At 43.8% G+C, this 19,309-nt stretch overlaps 1 protein-coding gene across 5 annotated transcripts in view; it reads right to left on the reverse strand.

The window, feature by feature from the left end:
- Rlf (rearranged L-myc fusion sequence) overlaps positions 1-6,445 on the reverse strand; it is a 69,239-nt gene extending 62,794 nt beyond the window's left edge. For 2 of the 5 annotated variants that reach the window (XM_017319915.2, XM_006502657.4), the window contains exon 1: positions 6,159-6,445. Coding sequence is in view for 1 of the 5 variants with exons in the window: in NM_001346660.1 (NP_001333589.1) it covers positions 6,159-6,395 (237 nt within the window). In the remaining 4 variants the exon portion in view is untranslated. The remainder of the gene's footprint in view (positions 1-6,158) is intronic. The other 3 variants (XM_006502658.2, XM_030253080.1, NM_001346660.1) reach the window with 3 other exon arrangements.
- Positions 6,446-19,309: the final 12,864 nt, after the last annotated feature.

Here is a 19,309-nt window from a genome sequence, read left to right on the forward strand (position 1 = left end):
GCTTAAAAGTAACTTCCTGCATTAGCCCACACTTGCAATCCTACCATTTGTAGAGTAGGGGAGAATGATCACAAGTTAAAGACCAGGCTGCTATATACAGAGTCCTATACTTGGTATATATAGGTGTATAAATAGTGACCCTGCCTTTAAAAGTCAGCCCTGCAATGATGTGTGACACATTCTTATATAGGTTTTGTTCTGTTGTTTGAGACAGGTTCTCCTGTAGCCCAGGCTGGCCTCTAACAGATTTTATATCTGAGGCTGATTTTGAACTTCTGATCCTGAGTACACCACACCCAATTTAGTGGATTCTGGTATTGAATCAAATCAGTGCTTCAGGCTTTCTAAGAATGTTTAAACATCCTACCGCCAAATTTAAAACGTTTAGCTTCCCGCCTCCACTTCCTGAGTATTAGTTAGTTAGTAACTAATGGTGTACACCACCAAGCCCATGCACAGGACTTCCTGTTTAGCAGGCAGGCATTCTACCAACTGATTGACATCCCCAGACCCTTTTCAGTTTGGTTTATTTGTTTGAGAAGGTTTAATATAGCCCAGGCTGACTCCTGATTCCCTAGCCTCCACCTCCCAAGTTCCGGGATTCAAGTGTGAGCCACCAAAACCAGCATCAGACACCTTCAAAAACCCACTTGAGGTAGGTGGTGGTGGCGCACACCTTTAATCCCAGCACTCAGAAGGCAGAGGCAGGGGGATTTCCTAGGGCTACAAACCCTGACTTGAAAACACACCAACCCACCTGAATACAGGGACTAGTAATGACATGATTGCTGCTGAGAGCTAAAAACCAAGCTGGAGCTGAGGCTGTAAGCTGTTTTCCTTCAAAGCTAAACCCCGGCAACTCACACACCCCAAGGTTGGTTTTTTTTTTTTTTTTTTTTTTAAAGACCATCTTAGTCTTCACAATGTATTTACTTAGAATATAATAAATATACTAACTAGTTCCATTCAAAATGCTATTGAGTAATGGAAAAAAAGAACCAAACCAAGTCCAAGTCCATCGAGCTAATTTAAATGAAGTCAGAACATCAGCCCTCTCCACTTTTTTGGTTAGTCAAAAATATCAGGTGGAAAAGTGCCCAAATAATACTGTATTAACTTTTAAATGACACACTGATTTAAACAGTGTGATGAAATCTTGGACCATCCATCTCTGTCCCACGAGAGACATAAATATCCCTATAAGATACCCAAATAGCTAAGGTACGCTACAATGTTAGTTACTGAGAAGCCAGTTCCATTATTAGAGCTTGTGCTCAAATAATCCTTTTACAAAAGCTTAAAGCTAGTAAGCAGACCATAAGAAGCCATCTTTCAATTTATTTCATCTCTCAGGCACTTTGTCATCTCACATCATCACAGGAAAGATACAAACTAAGACATCTTGAGAAAGAAACAACATTCATACAACCTTCAGTACTGCATACTGGTCGTTGTGAATGTTCTGTTCTGTGATGTCACTGTGATTTACAAAAAAAAAAAAAAAAAAGCCAGTTCGTCTGTCCGTCCGTCCGTCCATCCATCCATCCATCCATATCCGTGGGAGCTGAGGTAGGAGGCACATGTGAAGGTGAATTTGCTGGAGGTCAAAGAATTGCTTTGGGGAGTTGTTCTCTCTTACTATGGGTTCTAGGGACTGAGCTTAGGTTATCAAGCTTTGCAGCAATCGATTTTACTGAGCCATCTTGCCTGTCCCATGAGTAAATGTGGGGGTGAGGTGGGGAATAGAGGACATGGAACAACAGTTTGTAAAGAGATTCATTTTATACACCTGTCTGGGACAGTCTTGGAATGTATACCCTGCCCATAGAGAGCTTATTATATGGCCTATTTGACTCAGAACCCCTTTATTCAATAACCAACCCAAAAAAGGTATGTGCAGTACTTATTTTAACTATTAAAAATCTACGAAGTTGAGCTGGACATGGTGATACAAGCCTTTATTTCTAGCACTTGTGAAGCAGAAGCAGGCATATGAGTTCCAGGACGGCCTGGTCTAGTAGCCAATTTGAGGCCAGCCAAGGCTACACAGCCAGACCCCATCTCAAAAACAAAACAAAACAAAACAAAACAGAAACAAACAAGCAAACAAAAGCTATCTGCAATGTTACTGTAAGTCTAGAATTTAAAAGTATGTAATATATTTACTCATTAAATTACTTGTTTGGTAACTCTTTTATCCTTCCAGTATAATCACCTCCCAACTAATTTCTTGTATGCTAAATGAAATTCAATTACAAAGCCTTCAAGGGCTGGCGAGATGGTTCAGTGGTTAAGAGCACTGACTGCTTTTCCAAAGGTCCTGAGTTCAATTCCCAGCAACCACGTGGTGGTTCACAACAACCCATAATGAGATCTGACACCCTCTTCTGGTGCATCTGAAAACAGCTACGTTGTACTTATGTATAATAATAAATAAATCTTTGGGCCAGAGCAAGCAGGGACTGAGCAAGGGGGGCTGACCGGAGAAAGCAGGGCCGACTGGAGTGAGTGGGGTTGACCAGAGCGAGCAGAGGTCCTAAAAATTCAATTCCCAACAACCACATGAAGGCTCACAACAACTGTGCAGCTACAGTGTACTCATATACATAAAATAAACAAATCTTTTTTAAAAAGTCTTCAAAACCTGTGCTACAAACAAAGTTAACAGTTCTAAGACTTTCAAAATGTTTTTTACAATTCTTTCATTCATCCATTGAGCAGCACGCTAGAGTGTGCATGTGGAGGTCAGAGGACAGCATGTGGGTCCCTGGAGTCAGTCTCAGGTCATGAGGCTCAGCAGCAAGCATTTGTATCCACTGAGTCACCCTGTCCACCCAGACTGAGAATGTGTTTCCTAAATATAGCAAAAAATTTCAAGACGATTTTTCAACATTAACAAAAAGTGCAGCATTAATCTTTTTTTTTTTTTAAGTTACTTTTAAAAACAGTGGTATCGTGGAGGTCAAAGGACAACTTTTTGGAATTGGTTCTCTTACTCCAAATGGAAGTTGGAGGCTGGCATATCTTCCTTGTTTGCTCTTCACCTTAAACCAAGACAGGGTCTCTGATGAGCATCCCTGTACCCAGAATTCCTGGGCTGGAAAGGCAGCTCAGCAGTTAAGAGCACTGGCTGTTCTCTTCCAGAAGAGCTGAACTCGGTTCAATTCTCAGCCTACATGACAGCTCACAAATGTCTATGACTCCAGTTCCAGGGGATCTGGCATGCTTGCACAGACATATACACATGCAGGAAAAACATCAAGGGCACATAAAAATAAATAAATCTTAAACAAAACAAAACAAAACAAAGAGTTCCTATTTTCACATGGTCTGGCCAGCCAGTTTCCTCAGGGGAACTCTTGTCTCTGCTTCCCTGGAGTTGGAATTACAGATGAGACACCACATTCATTAGGCTTTTAAGACACTTTAGATACTTAAAAGTATAATTTTCTTCCTTCCTTTCTCCTTTCCTCTTTCTCCCCCCCCCCCCCCCCCCGAGATAGGGTTTCTCTGTATAGCCCTGGCTGTCCTGGAACTCAACTTTGTAGGCCAGGCTGGCCTCGAACTCAGAAATCCGCCTGCCTCTGCCTCCTGAGTGCTGGGATTAAAGGTGTGCGACACCACGCCCGACTCCTCCTTTTTTTTTTTTTTTTTTTAAAGAGAGGGTCTCACTATGTATTTCTAGCTGTCCTGAACGCACACTAGGTAGACCAGGATGTTCTGGAACTCACAGAGATTCCCCTGTCTGCCTCCTGAGATTAAAGGCTGGCTTGAGATAGACATATTTCTTATATGATAACAGCATATAAGAAATGTTATAACAGTAGGTACAATTTAAGTTTTTATAACATTTCTTCTCTTTTCTTTGAGATAAGGTCTTACTGTATAGACCTGGATGGCTTGGAACTTACCACATAGACCAAGCTGGCCTTAAACTCAGAGGCCCACTTGCCCCACCTCTGTCTCAAGAATGCTGAGATTAAAGTATGTCCCACCACACTCAGGCTAGGATGATATTTCTGAATACCTGTTGAGAACAATCTGTAACAGTGACCACTGGAGGAGCACAGTCAGCCCTTTTCTTTAATGCACTACCAGCCACCAATCTTTATGTATTATGTGCTCCCAGCTTTTCATCTTCTGATTCAGTCATACAATAAAAGATTTTGTATTCTGCCTTTCCAATGTGGAACCAATGTCAGGCACCGGTGACACATATCTAATCTCAGTTCTCTAGAGCAGAGGCAGGCGGAGGTTTAAGGTGAGCTTGGTCTAAAGAGTTAGTTCCTGGGCATCCAAGGATACACAGAGGGGGGAAAGAGGGAACCAAGAAAACTATTCAACTAGTCTAATTAATGGTCCAATTTTCCCACACTACTTCTGTACAGTATATTCTGACAATCCGATCTGACTGGCTACAGTCACCCTTTAATGTTTTGCTGGCAGATAATGTAAACTTCAAAGCTCTGTTCAAAATCCACAGTTGTTTTCCTACTTCCACTCTCCCTGCAATTACTTCCCTCCTGTCCCACAGCATTCTGTGTTCCCTCTCATCTCTACCTCTGTCACTCTTGCTCCAGGCCCTCCTAGGATTCAATTATATCCTGTAAGTCTGAGGCTCTACCCTACCCAAAGTGGCTTCTCCCAGTTCTCAACACACATTACATCCATTTTTTTTCTGTCATTCTCACTAGGCTGTCCCATGAAGTCTCCTTACACCCTCTGCGTGACATTTTTTTCTCATCACTACCAAAACTGCACTAATTAATTCTGTCATTTCTTTTTGGGGGGTGGTATGAAATGTCTATTTGAGAGAGGAATATCACACTGTAAGCCTAGCCTGGGAGTCCATTATAATGCCCAAGACGCCCTTCAACTTCCATAAGTCTTCCTGGCACCATTCTAAGGGTTGGAAAAAATCTGTGGAATACATGCCTGCCCTAAATAAGAGTGATCATTATTAGTAGACAATAATGAGAATGCTGACGATTGTGCACACAAGAACTGACATGATCTAATGTATAGAAAATATTAGCAGAGAAAAATTCCAAATAGACGAAGTTCTGGGTCAAAGAGTGGGATACAAATGAACTCAACAGAGACAACTAATTCTGCCCAGGACCAACAAAGCAGATTGCTCACTACTCCAACTACAACTTTCTAACTCCACAATCTTTTCAGCACTCAATTGCTCATTAAGAGTCCACGTACCAACATACCTCGATTATTTTCTATTCTCTAAGGTACTCCAAATGAGGAGCAAAGGGATGGCAGAAACCTGATAGTCTAAGTACCAGATGCAGAAACAATGACGGCAAGCATTTACACTTGGAAGACACTCGAAAACATAGAAAAAAAACTGCAACGTGGTCACGGAGACCAAACTTAAAATCACATCTGTCAGCATGTAGCCCCACAGATTGGGACCCGCACAGAAACGATCAATCACCCGACTGCCAAAGAGGCCATTCTCTATATCTCTCTCCCGACCTCTTCCACTCAGACTAATCTCCATTACAGAGCTACCAGGCTCCATTCCTAGTAGTACAACCAGCAGATGAATACAAAACAGGTCAAAGAATGGCATAAACATATCTTTTCACACCCGCCCACAGTGGCAAAAACAAACAAACAAACAAACACCCCACAAAAACCAATCAACCGGCTCAGTATTCCCTAATCAGAAAGCTCCAGACGCCATCCAAGACCAACCGTCGTATCTTAGGGAAGCCAAAAGATGTGACTTTAAAGATAAGTCTCTGGTCAGAGCCCACCTCTCCTGATTGTTCAGAAAAACAAGGTTTTTCAGTTTGGAGATCAGCACACCACTCAAAAAAAAAAGCATCTCCCTGCAGGAACTGGCAATCGATCCCTCAGGGGGGCAGTGGCGCTCCAACCACCCGGCCAGGACCCAGGCAACAGCGACAGGGCACAGCCCTTGCAGGGAGCTCTCTGGGCTCAGGACCGCCCAGCGCAATCCGCCCGGGCAGTGACTGAAGTCGGGTTACGGCAGAGCTGGGCCTGCCCGGCCCGGGGGCGCGGCGAGATACGGGGGTGGCGTTTTTCCCCGCGAAGCCCCCGGCTGTTGAGGCGGATCCCGAGTCTCTTCTCCCGGCCTCCCCGCCCCTCCACCCTCGGCCATCTAGTCCACCCCTCACCTGGCAGAAGCTCCGGCAGTAGCTCAAAGATGAGACCTCGGACACCTCCTGCTCCCTCAGCTCGGTCTCCAGCTGCCAGAGACACGGTCGTAGGCCCGGCGCTCCCGACGCCGGAGATGCAGGGCGATGACCCCGAGCCATGGACTCAGTCTCGACTTCGGCTCCCGCCACCGCCGGAGCCTCAGCCCCAGCCCCGGCCCCGGCGGCGGCCGTGGCGTCTCCCTTTCCGTCCGCCATCTTCCCACGGCCCAGCAGCGCGTAGGCAACCAAACCACGTGACTCCGCCTGGCCCCGCCCCCAATCGCCCGTGTTAGTGACGCACCCCCCTGGCGACGCTGGCGCCAACTTTATCCGTCACTAGGACGCCGAATGTTGGTCCTCTCAGAAGTCTCCACCGCAACCGCCCTAGCAACAGCCTAGCAACGGCGAGATTCTAGCGGCCCTGGGTTCTACAGGCCCTTCAGAGTCGAGGAGCGCAAAGGGCCTAGAGACAATGGAGATATGAGAGAGATGTCTGCGGAGCAGCGAACCGAAGAGCAAGGGAAAGGCAGCCCAGAAAGAAGCTCGGAGAAAAGCATCCCCGGTTGGAGGAAAATAAAGATTGTTAGGCCGACCTGAAAACAAACTGAAGGGAATTTGGTTTAAAATGGGAATGGCATTACTAGTCGCTGGAAAAAGGATTGGTCAAAATATATGGCGTTGAGACGATTCTACTAAAAAGGGGGGGGGGGGGACTTTTAAAAAGTTGTTTTCAAGACAAGGATTCCCTGTGTAGGACTAGCTGTCCTGTAACTCACATTGCAGATCAGGCTGGCCTCAAACTTAAAAGTTCACCTGCCTCTGCCTCCCAAGTGCTGCGACTGGAGGTGTGCAGAGACAGGCTGGATCTCTGTGGGTTAGAAGCCAGACTGGTATATAGAGCGAGTTCCAGGACAGCCAAGGCAAAGCCACTGTAATCCAGCACTTGAGAGACTGAGACAGGAGGATCATGAGTTCCAGGTATTAGTGGGAGGGGACAAGAAAGAAATGCAAAGAAGAACAGAGAAGAAAAGGGAGAATGGCAAAATGGTGTGGCTGGAGCCCAGTAGATGAAGTGGTGAAAACAAGAAAAAAATATGTATATATGTGTGTGTGTATATGTATATGTGTGTGTGTGTGTGTGTATATACACATACATTATATATATATATATATATGTATATATATATATATACATATATATATATATATATATATAAAATCCAGAACATAAGATGTTTGGTCTAGTATACAAATGAGGGATACCCTCACTTCAACTGGAGGAACTCTATAAACAATGGGTCTAGATGAAGGTAAATGTATAATTTGATAATGGGAGATTTGAGAGTTATGACCTAAATGTTGCTTTCCCCTCCATGAAATATGAGCCATTGTGCTGATTGGTCAGTTGTTTGTGACTTTAATACAAAACCAGAGTCACTTGGGAGGAGGGAACCTCAACTGAGAGGTGCCTCCATCCCACTGATCCCTGTAGGCATGTCCATGACATGTTTTGTTTGTTGACTGACGTGGGATGGCCCAGCCCACTGTGGGTGGTATTACCCCTGGGCAGATGGTACTGGGAGGGATAAGCAAGGGACAGCATCTGAGCATAGAAGCAAATCAGTGAGAAGCGTTTTCCCCACAGTTCCTGCCTCTGCTCCTGCTTGAGTTACTGCTATGGCATCTGTACTGGCTAATTTTGTGTCAACTTGACACAGGCTGGAGCTATCACAGAGAAAGGAGCTTCAGTTGGGGAAATGCTTCCATGAGACCCAGCTGCAAAGCATTTTCTCAATTAGTGATCAAGGGGGGAGGTCCCCTTATGGGTGGTGCCATCTCTGGGCTGGTAGTCTTGGTTCTATAAGAGAACAGGCTGAGTAAGCCAGGGGAAGCAAGCCAGTAAGTAACATCCCTCCATGGCCTCTGCATCTGCATCTGCATCTGCATCTGCATCTGCATCTGCTCCTGCTCCTGCTCCCTGACCTGCTTGAGGTCCAGTCGTGACTTCTTTCAGTGATGAACAGCAATGTGGAAATGTAAGCTGAATAAACCCTTTCCTCCCCAACTGCTTCTTGGTCATGTTTGTGCAGGAATAGATCCCTCAATGATCACCTGGGACTGGGACATGTAAGCCACACAAACCCTTTCTTCTCCAAGTCAATTTTGGATATTGAATGGATCACAGCAATAAAAGGACAATCATCAAGCTTCTTAGGGGGAAAAAGCCTTGTTCAAGTTGTTACAAAGTGAGAAAGGAGAGAATGCATACTAGATAAGATACAGGGAGACTCTAGGGCACTGTTGAATGGTCAAGATGTTTCTTAAAAATTGTCTGTCTGTCTATCTATCTATCTATCTATCTAGTCTATCTTTCTGTTCTTCTGTCCATCCATCCATCCATCCATCCATCCATCCATCTATCCATTTATCTATTATCTATTTTTACCTCCCTGAGACTCAGTGCCCATCTGTTTTGATAATTAACTCTCCCAAGGTACAGTTAGCTTGACCAAGGAGTTTATCAGAACTGACCTCTAGAGGAATTTGTTTTTAAGACAACAGACTTTGGGCCTGGGTATGCTTAAGAGACTTTGTGAGCTACTCAAACATTGGAAACAGAAAGCTCCAGCTCATCTCTGAAATTAGCCCCATTATAGTAGTGGATCACAGATAAAATGCTTGTGGGTCCAGGAAGATGCTAGACATGAAATAAACTGGTCCCAATATGCAGTGTTTGTGCGAGTTGCAGTTATTTCAGAGAATTAGGGAGAGGACCTGATTGAAAGCTTACTCATATGCCATATAACTATGAAAGGGGTTACTAAGAACTTGGTGTGTGTGGGGTGTTTATGTTGCTTCTTAGTTTTTGTTTTTTGAGACAGAGTTCCATGTAGCCCAGGATGGAATCAAGCTTACTCTGTAGCCAAGGGAGGCTGCATCCTCCCTAGTGTTAGGATTACAAGGGCATGGATGCTCATGTCCCAGTACTGTAGCGCTGGGGATCGAACCCAGGGTTTCACATCCATGTGGTAAGTGCTCGACTAACTAAACTACAATCCCAGCTTGGTGTGTTTTCAAGCATTGGTAAATGTGTGCTGTGCTTGTGTTAGCTGTAGGTGAGGTCATGGGAACTTCTGAACATAGGGTTATAAGAGTAAGATCAGATAGTAGATTCATAGAAAGTGTTAATATGATTCCTGATACATCATAATTGGTTGAGATGTTGCAACTGTTATTGTTGATGATACAATGTCCTCTGTTTTTCCTTTCTTATATCCTGTGACAAAGTATACATAAATAAATGCTATGTATTCTCTAATAATAGAGCCACAGAAATGAGTTAGTACCAGAATAGGTTTATACTCAGCATGTTTTGCTTCACAGTCCTTGTGATTTGCTCAACATTTTGTGAAAGTTTCTCTGTTTCTGCCCATTGAAGTCAACTCAACAGAATTCTGATCCATCTCCCTGAAGACCATTACACCCTAAAAGAGAGCTTATCTCTCACTTGTTTTGAAGAATTCTTTGGTCATGAAGTGTTTGGTGTCTCTTGATAGGACTGCTGTCAAATAAAATTTAACAAATAACAGTCACATTTTTATAGCCAAGTATCACTTGAAGGTATAAAGTGACATTTGAATCATATATTTAGATATTTCATTAGAAATGAAGCCATTCAACGTGACTCTTCCTCCCTCCTCTCTCCTAGCATTACTGTCACCACCATCTTTAATATTTGGCTCTTTAGACAGAAAGAGTTTTGCTAAGCAGACCTGGCTGGTCTGGAACTTGCTACATAAAACAGACTGGCTTTGAACTTGAGGCAGCCTGCCTACTTCTGACTCCTGAATACTTGTATTTCAAACATTATCCGCACACTGTATTCTTCCCTTCCTTTGTCCACTGAGGATTGAATTTAGAGTCTTGCATTTACTCAACAGGCATTCTGCTACAGAGCTATACCTTCATTCCTAGCCCTTTAACAATATTTCCTTTAAATTGAAACAGGGTCTCATTAAGTCACCAGGTGGTTGTCCTTGAACTTCTTATTACCCTACTCAAGCCTTGATTGAACCTTCAGTAAAACTGCTTCAGCCCCCAGACAGCTGAGATTGCAGGCCTGTCTCACCAGGCCCAGCTCCTTATTTATGTTGACAAAGGTTCTCATATTGCTTGTCTGGCTTCCAGTCTGCTACATAGCTCAGAAATGGCCTTGAACTCCTGATTCTCCTCCTTTTACTCTCTGTGCTACTATACCCAGTGTATGTGCTGTTGGAGATTTACATGAGGGCTTTGTACATGCTAGATAAGCACTTTGCCAAATGAGCTACACCTCAGCCCTGGCTCCAATCATTAAAATGGGGGAAAAGTACTATACATGTATGAAAATGTCACAATGGAGCCTATTAAATATGCTAACCATGCTAAGCCATAAAAACATACTAATAAAATATTAATTTTTAAAAATCTAAAAAGTAGGCATTGTGATTCATATCTGTAATCTTGGGAAATTGAAACAAGAGGACCGGGAGTTCAACTATATTAATTCCAGGCCAGCATAGGCTAAAGGAACCCTATTTAATAAACAAACAAACAAACAAGTAAATGAATGGCTACATACTGAGCCATGTAACCTCAAATTCTCCAGTCCTAAAGGCTAGGATACAGGTATGAGCTACCATACTGTATTAATTCCCTTCCTTTCCTTTCTGCTCCTTCCTTCCTTCTATCTGATTTTTGGAGACAGAGTCTCATGCAGTCCTGATTAGCCTCAAATTGTCCATGTAGCTGAGGAAAGCCTTGAACTTGCCATCCTCCTGCTGTGGTTACAGGCCTGTGTCACAATTCCCACTTTATACAGTGCTGGAGATTAAAACCAGGGCTTCATTCACACTATGCAAGTAAACTACCCATTCCCATCACACTTTCTTTCTCTATTTTCTTTAAAAACCCTCACCCTCTTTAAAAACAAAACAGTTTCATATAGCCTCATACAGTCTTGAACTTGCTTTTTGGCAAAAGATCACCTGGAGCTCTGATCCTCCTTGCTCCATTTCCTGAATACAGAGACTGTAAGCATTCCCACCATACCTGGCCTCCTCCCTCCCTCCCTCCCTCCCTCCCTCCCTCCCTCCCTCCCTCCCTCCCTCCCTCCCTCCCTCCCTCCTTTCTTCCCTCCTTCCCTCCCTTCCTCCCTCCCTTCCTCCCTTCCTTCCTTCTTTCCTTCCTTCCTTCCTTCCTTCCTTCCTTCCTTCCTTCCTTCCTTCCTTCCTTCCCTCCCTCCCTCCCTCCCTCCCTCCCTCCCTCCCTCCCTCCTTTCTTCCCTCCTTCCCTCCCTTCCTCCCTCCCTTCCTTCCTTCCTTCCTTCTTTCCTTCCTTCCTTCCTTCCTTCCTTCCTTCCTTCCTTCCTTCCTTCCTTCCCTCCCTCCCTCCCTCCCTCCCTCCCTCCTTCCTCCCTTCCTTCCTCCCTTTCTCTCTTTCTTTTCTTTTTTCACACAAGTGTTTGTGTGTGTGTGTGTGTGTGTGTGTGTGTGTGTGTGTACATGGACACATGCATACACCCTGTGGCAGATGTGTGGAGGGTCAGAAGACATTGGGTGGGGGGAACTGCTTCTCCCTTTCCACCATGTGGGTCCTGGGAATCTTTGGATCATCAGGCTTGGTGGCAAGTTCTTACCAGCTGAGCCATCTCACAGGCTTCTTTTCTATTTTTAATACATGATACATTCATGGCATAGGAAAGAGAGAAGGGGGTGGGGAACCCGGTCAGTTTAGATAAGGTTACTTACAGGATCATATGTAAGGGATTGTTCACATGACTATGGGCAGCTTACAAGTTTTACACTACTGAAAAATTGTACTTTCCTCCCCCAGCAACCATTAGCTACATATATATTCCCAGAGACCAGTGTGGCCTCATAAGCACCCCTGTGCTCCATGATAGATTGTTGATGGGCCCATTGAGTGCAGCTCATCAGAGCCACAGTTTTTTTTTTCAAGACAGGGCTTCTCTGTGTAAGTAACCCTGGCCATCCTAGACTTTACTTTGTTAGGCCAGGCTGACCTTGAACTCAGAGATCTGCCTACCTCTTTTGCCTCCCAAAAGATCGAAGGCGTGTGCCACCACACCTGGGTCATAGTTTTTTAAAAAAGAAATTGTTAGATTTATTCATTTTATTTTATGTCTGAGTGTTTTGCCTGCATATAAATGTGTACCACTTTTGTGTTTAGTGCCCGTGGAGGCCAGAAGAAGGCATCAGATCTCCTTGAACTGGAGTTAGGGATGGTTGTAACCATAACCACTGAGTCTTCTCTCCAGCCCTACCATGTACATCTTTAATGTTACACTGAAAAAGAAAGCAGCCCCTAACATTTAAAGCTCTCTTGGTATTTACTCGTCGTTAGTAGCATAGCTAGGTACTAGCTTGGCAAGCACAACTCAGTCATGGTATTCAAGTGTTAAATATAAACAAAATTTATAAAAAACAAATGTCAGGTAAACCTACTCTGTGAGATGATGAGTATGACCTAGACAGTTGGAGTGGCTCACATCTATAATTCCAGCCCTTAAGAGGACAAGGCAAAAGGGTCACCAAGAGTTCCAGGCCAATCTAAGCTGTACAACAAGATGCTGTCTTAAAAGATAAAATAGAAATAAAAAGTTGGGTGGTAGAAACATTGTGTGATGAGCTTGCTGTCTTGGAATGTGGGTATCTTTCTTTTCCCTGTTGAACTTCGAATCCTAGTGACCTTCACTGTAAGTTGACCCTGGTATAGCCAATAGCAGGAAGGCTTGTCTTACATTTGATGGGCCCCTATCTAAATTAAAACATATTAACATTTTGAAATGCAAAAGCGAAGACAAGATACTAGCAGTTACATCAATTTTACCATTTAAAAAGATGTTTTTGTTCTCCTTTTTTCTTTTTGAGGCGATCTCATCATGTAGCTCAGACGGACCTTGAGCTAGCAGCAGCCCTCACATCTGGACCTCTCTCTTAGTCTCTGTTCTATTGCTGTGAAGAGAAACCATGACCACAGTTCTTATAAAGGGAAGCATTTGATTGATGCTGGCTTACAGTTTCAGAGGCTTAGTTCATCATTATCATGGTAGGAGCATGGTGGCAGGCATTGCAGGTGTGGTGCTGGAGGTGCTGGAGAAGGAGTACAGAGCCACATCCTGATCCAAAGGCAGAGAGGGAGACTATGCCTGGCTTGGAGGTTTGAAACCTCGTAGCCCACCCTCCCAGTGATATACCTCTTTTAACAAGGCCACAACTCATAACCCTCTCAAACAGATCCATTTCCTGGTGGCTAAGCATTCAAACACGTGAGCCTATAGAGGTATCACAGTCTCAATATTGTTTAAAAGTGCAAAGTTTAAAGTCTCTTCTGAGACTCAGTGATCTATTAACTGCACCCCCCTGTAAAATCAAAATCAACATACTTCCAACACACAATTCCAGTATACATTGCCATTCCAAAAAGGAGGAAACTGAGTATAGTGAGGAAATACTGGACCAAAGCAAGGCTAAAACCAGATGGCCAAACTCCAAACTCTGCATCTCCATGTCTGATATCAAAATAGGCAATAAATGCTCTTAACCATAGATCTCTGTGAGTTGGAGTCCAGCCTGGTCTACAAAGTGAGTTCTAGGCCATCAAGGGCTATATAGTAAAACCCACTTCACTCACTGCACCCATGTGGTAGCTTACAGTTCTGGGGATCTGATGCCCTTTTCTGTGGACATGCATGCAGTGCACATACATACATGCAGGTAAAATACTCAAGCATATAAAATAAATGAATCATTTTTTCTTTTCATTCTTTTTAGATTGTGTATTTATTTTACTTTATGTATGTGAGGGTTTTGCTTGCACAAGAGTACACAGTACCCACAGGGGTTAGAAGAGGGTATTGGAGCCCCTTTGAAGTAGAGTAATCGTTGGTTGTGAACTACCTATGAGTTCTGGGAACCGAACCCAAGCCCTGAGTCCTCTGTAGGAGCAACTAGTGCTCCTAACCACTGAGGCATTTCTACAGACCTGTTTAAAAAAAAACCTTAATATATGATTTATTTTTATTTTATGGGCATTTGTATTTTGATTGTATGTATGTCTGTGTGAAGGTGTCAGAAACCCTGGAACTCGAGTTACAGACAGATGTGAGCTGCCACGTGGGTTCTGGCTATTGAATCTGGGTCCTCTGGAAGAGCAGCCAGAGCTGTTCACTGACACATCTCTCCAGTCCAGGTTTTCATCTCTAGGCAGAGATAGGGAGGGGTAGGGAGAGAGGTGTTGTAGGAGAGTGGCTTATTAAAAAGAAAGCGTTCAGTAGCAGGGGAGAGGCTATGAGGTAGTAAGAGTAATATGATTGTTAGACATGTATACAATTATGAAAGAATGAATTGTTCTTTACAAGCTTCAGGCTGAGTATTGTGACTCATGCCTACATGCCAGTATTAAGAGCCTGTGATGGAGAATTGCCAACCTGGACCACATATGAGTTCCTGCCCAGCTTGAGTTACAGATGGAGAGCTTGTCTCTAAAAGGGCCATTGAGATAGCTCCTCAGGTAAAGCACTTGCCATTGAAGCCCAATAACCTGGGTTTGATCCCCAGAACTCACAAGGTGAAAGTATTATAGGGTATCCACCAGAGAAGATTGCTCTGATATAGGTTTAAGCCAATAGAAAGTCCTTAGCAGGCCAGCTACTACACTGGATGTCTGGGATCCCAATATAGCACTGAGCCTTTCACAGAGTAAGCTTTTAAACACAAAAATGCATGTTCTGAGCCGGGCAGTGGTGGCACACACCTTTAATTCTAGCACTTGAGAGTCAGAGGCAGGTGGATTTATGAGTTTGAGGCCAGCCTGGTCTACAGAGTGACTTCCAGGACAGCCAGGGCTACACTGAGAAACCCTGTCTCGAAAAAAAAAAAAAAAAAAAAAAAAACCAAAAAACCAAACAAAACAAAAAGCATGTTCTGGGTTGACACACTCCAGTTAACAAGAACAGTTAGCTAGAAGCAGAACTTCAGAAACTAAATAGCAAGGTTAGTACATTTAGAGACTTTCCTGTTACTATGGACTTTGATGGATTAGGCCTTTGTTTTCATTTTGGTTGGTGGTGCTTTATGCTGAGTTAAACGGCCTGAATGGTATGTTCATCATGGAGTTAGTTGTGTTAAGGTCTAGGGGCCTGTTATAGAAAGGAGAGATCTAACTTCCAAAAACAGTTCTCTGACCTCCACATGTGCATCATTACAAACAAATAGTAAATAAGTCAAATAAATAATTAAAACAACTTGGAGGTCTAACCTTGACTATATATTAAGATTTAGTTTTATGGCGAGGGGGAAAAGGTGTTTCTGTTATTGTTTTGTCTTGCTTTGAGTTTTGGAAACAGAATCTCATGTATCCCAGGCTGCTGTCCAGTTTGCTGTGTAGCCAAGGATGACCTTGAACTTCTGATTCTTCCTTAGCTACCTCCCCAGGGATGGAATAACTGCTGTGTGCCACCTTAGCCAGTTCACTAGGTGCTCGAGACTGAACCCTGAGCTATGTGCCTGCTAGGCAACCACTCTACCAGCTGAGCAGCATCCTCAGACCTGTCTTTTTTTATTGTTGTTTTGTAGACTGAGCTGGCCTCAAACTCACTTTGAAGATGAGGCTATCATTAAACTCCTAATCCTTCTACCGCAGCCTCTAAGTGCTGAGATTACTGGCTTGGTCTTTTTTTTTTTTTTTTTTAAAGATTTATTTATTTACTTTATGTATATGAGTACACTGTAGCTGTCACTCCAGCCCCTACAGACTTGGCCTTAAAAAGATGTTGTTGTTGTTGTTTGGTTTTTCCAGACAGGGTTTCTCTGTATAGCCCTGGCTGTCCTGGAGCTCACTTTGTAGACCAGGCTGGCCTTGAACTCAGAAATCCGCCTGCCTCTGCCTCCCGAGTGCTGGGATTAAAGGCGTGTGCCACCACGCCCGGCCACTTTTTGTTGTTATTGTTGTTGTTTTTTCTTTTTCAAGACATGGTTTTTCTGTGTAGCCCTGGTTGTCCTGGAACCAGCTCTCTAGACCAGGGTGGCCTTGAACTTGGAGATCATCCCCTTGAGCTAAGCTTCATTTAGAGGTAGAGATGCATTCTGAGAAAAACACATGTAAGTATTGGTGAGGTACAGTTTTACACACTTGAAGTAACAGAGGATCATTTCACAGACAATATACATCTAGCTCACAAGTGATATTATGTGGAATATGAAGAATTAAACATTAAATTAACACCTCTGTCATGGATGGGGTGTGGTTGCACACACCTTTAATCTTAGCCCTCAGGAGGCAGAGGCCGGCAAGTTTCTACGTGTTCGAGGCCAGTCTGGTCTATATATCAAGTTCCAAGCCAACCAAAGTTACGTGTGAGCCTCTGTCTTGAAGATAGAAAAATAAGGAACTGGAGAGATGGTTCAGTGATTGCTCTTCTAGAGGTCCTAAGTTTAATTCCCAGTAACCAGATGGTGGCTCATGACCATCTATAATGAGATCTGGTGCCCTCTTCTGGAGTGTCTGAAGAGAGCAACATACATAAAATAAAGAAAAAAATCTTTAAAAAAACAAAACCAAAAAACCCAAAAAACCAAACAACCAATCAAACAAAACCCCCCAAACCTAAAAATAAAACTAGAACTGAAAAAAATCCCTGTTAAATAATTGAGTAGAAAGTGAACTAGAACACTAGTTTTGTTTTTCGTCTGTGGTGTGTGTGTGTGTGTGTGTGTGTGTGTGTGTGTGTAGGGATGAGCACCCTTGGAAGACAGAAAAGGCCATTAGACACCTTAGAAATGGAATTGCAGGCAACTGGGAGCCCTCTGTCATGGTTACTGTGATGGTTTGAATAAAAATAGCCCCCATAAGTCTGTGGCATGGCTCTAATAAGAGGCGTGGCCTTGTTGGAAGAAATGTTTCACTGAGTGAGGGCTTGGATCCTCAAGCCAGACCCAGTGTTGCATTGTCTTCCTGCTGTCTGCTGACCCAGATGTAGAACTCTCAGCTACCTCTCCAGTACCACATCTGCCTGTGTGCTGCCATGCTTCCTGCCATGAGATGACAATGGACCAAACCTCTAAATTGTAAGGCAGCCTTAATTAAATGCTTTCCTTTGTAAGAGTTGCCTTGGTCAAGGTATCCTGTCACAGTAATAGAAACCCTAACAAGACAGGTGCTTTGATCTGAACCCAGACCTTCTGCAAGAGCAGCCGGCATTCCTAACTGCTGAGCCATCTCTTCAGCTTCTCACTAGTAGTTTTAAGAAAAGTTTGATGCGTTCAGAGCTGGGACTGTAGCTCAGTGAAAGAACACTCATCTATACATGGGTGAGGCTCTATGTGGGGGGCACAGTGCTCCAGAGGAAGGAGGAAGAAGAGGAGAAGAGGGAGCTACTCATATGTTTGAGTAGTTGACCTGAGTTGGTGGAACTGGTCAGGAAGGATGGGGAGGTGTGGCCTTGTTGGAGGAGGAGTGGCCTTGTTGGAGGAGGTGTGGTCTTGTAGAGGAGGTGTGGCCTTGTTAGAGGAGGTGTGTCACAGAGAGAGAAGGCTTTCAGGTTTCAATAGCCCATGCCATTCCAAGTTAGCTTTCTCTCAATCTCATGCTTGCGGATCAAGATATAAGTTCTCAGCTACAGCTCTAGCACTATGCCTGCCCGCCTGCTGCCAAGACAAAGAGAAAAAGAAAGATTGAACAGGAAGCCAGACTTGGTAGAGCATGCTTTTAATCTTGGCACTCAGAAAGCAGAGGCAGGTTGATTTCTATAGTCTGAGGTCAGCCTGATCTACCTATGGAGTTCCAGGACTTCCGGGGCTACAGAGAGACATTGTCTCAAAAACAGAACAAGCAAACAACAAAATTGAATGAGTTTGTTGATCGTTGTTGCCAAGGTAAACACTTGGACTCTCTCATGTAAATTTTTAAATTTACATTAATGCTTTAGATTTCTGTATTAATATTAAAAAAACAACCACACACATAGAAAATGGAAAAAGCTGCCAATACCTGATTTCTGTCTTGTGTTTTTCTACTCCCAGCTATATATTTCAGTACTGTTAGGTCCCATGAGGTGGCAGGGAAAATCAAACATTCAAAACTACCAATAACAGGAAAAGGAAAATGAGGTTTTTTGTTTTGTGGGGTTTTTCTTTTTGAGAATGAATAAAGGATTCTTAATCGTGTTCTCCATGGTGGCATGCTATCTGGATGTCTTTTGGCACAATTGTTACATATTCAGCATGGATGGCACACAGACTGGTATTAAAAAAAAAAAAAACCACCAACCAGATGGGCCTCACTTGCCTCCAGCAAAGTGCTAACAGCTGCACTCTGGGAACACAGATCTATTTTCAAGTCCTGAGCAATTTCTCTTACCAGATGCCAAAAGGGAGTTTGCCAAACACAAGTGACCTGACCATGTCCAATTTCTCAGTGCCAGGGGCACCAGGCCTGTAAGAGGAGGTTTCTTCACCCCTCCAGGAGAGGGTGCACTCTAAAGTGCTTTTAGCAGACAAGCACTCCCTGGCCTGGGTGCTTTGGATGTTTGTTTTTAGGCCTGGTTCTTTGTTGTAGCCACGGTATAGTGTTGTAGTCCAAGTACAGAGGGGTCCTCACTGACTCCTCTTTCAGTTAGTCCTTGACAAACTAGAGGCAGCCCCACTAACAACCTGAAAACATTTTAACCCCTCATTACCCAGCTAATTAAGTCCTCTTTGCCCAGCCTTCCCCTCTCACCTCCCCCTGCCCCCAGCTTTTCGAGACAGGGTTTCTCTGTGTAGCCCTGGCTGTCCTGAAACTCATTCTATAGACCAGTCTGGCCTCGAACTCAGAAATCCACCTGCCTCTGCCTCCCAAGTGCTGGGATTAAAGGTGTGCGCCACCACTGCCCAGCTTTTCCCTAGTCTTTAATGTACAAAGTAATATGTCCAGTGTTTATCAGATATTTTAAATTCATGGAATTTTTAATACCTGTGTTTCTTCTTTTCTTCCTTCTATCAGGGTCTCACTATTTAGTCCAGGCTGGTCCCAAAATCATCACAGCCCACCCCCTCCATCTTCAAATTGCTGGGATTAGAGACATGTAC

This window comes from Mus musculus, chromosome 4 (assembly GCF_000001635.26).
Source record: "Mus musculus strain C57BL/6J chromosome 4, GRCm38.p6 C57BL/6J".
In the NCBI taxonomy this organism is placed as follows: Eukaryota; Metazoa; Chordata; class Mammalia; order Rodentia; family Muridae; genus Mus; species Mus musculus.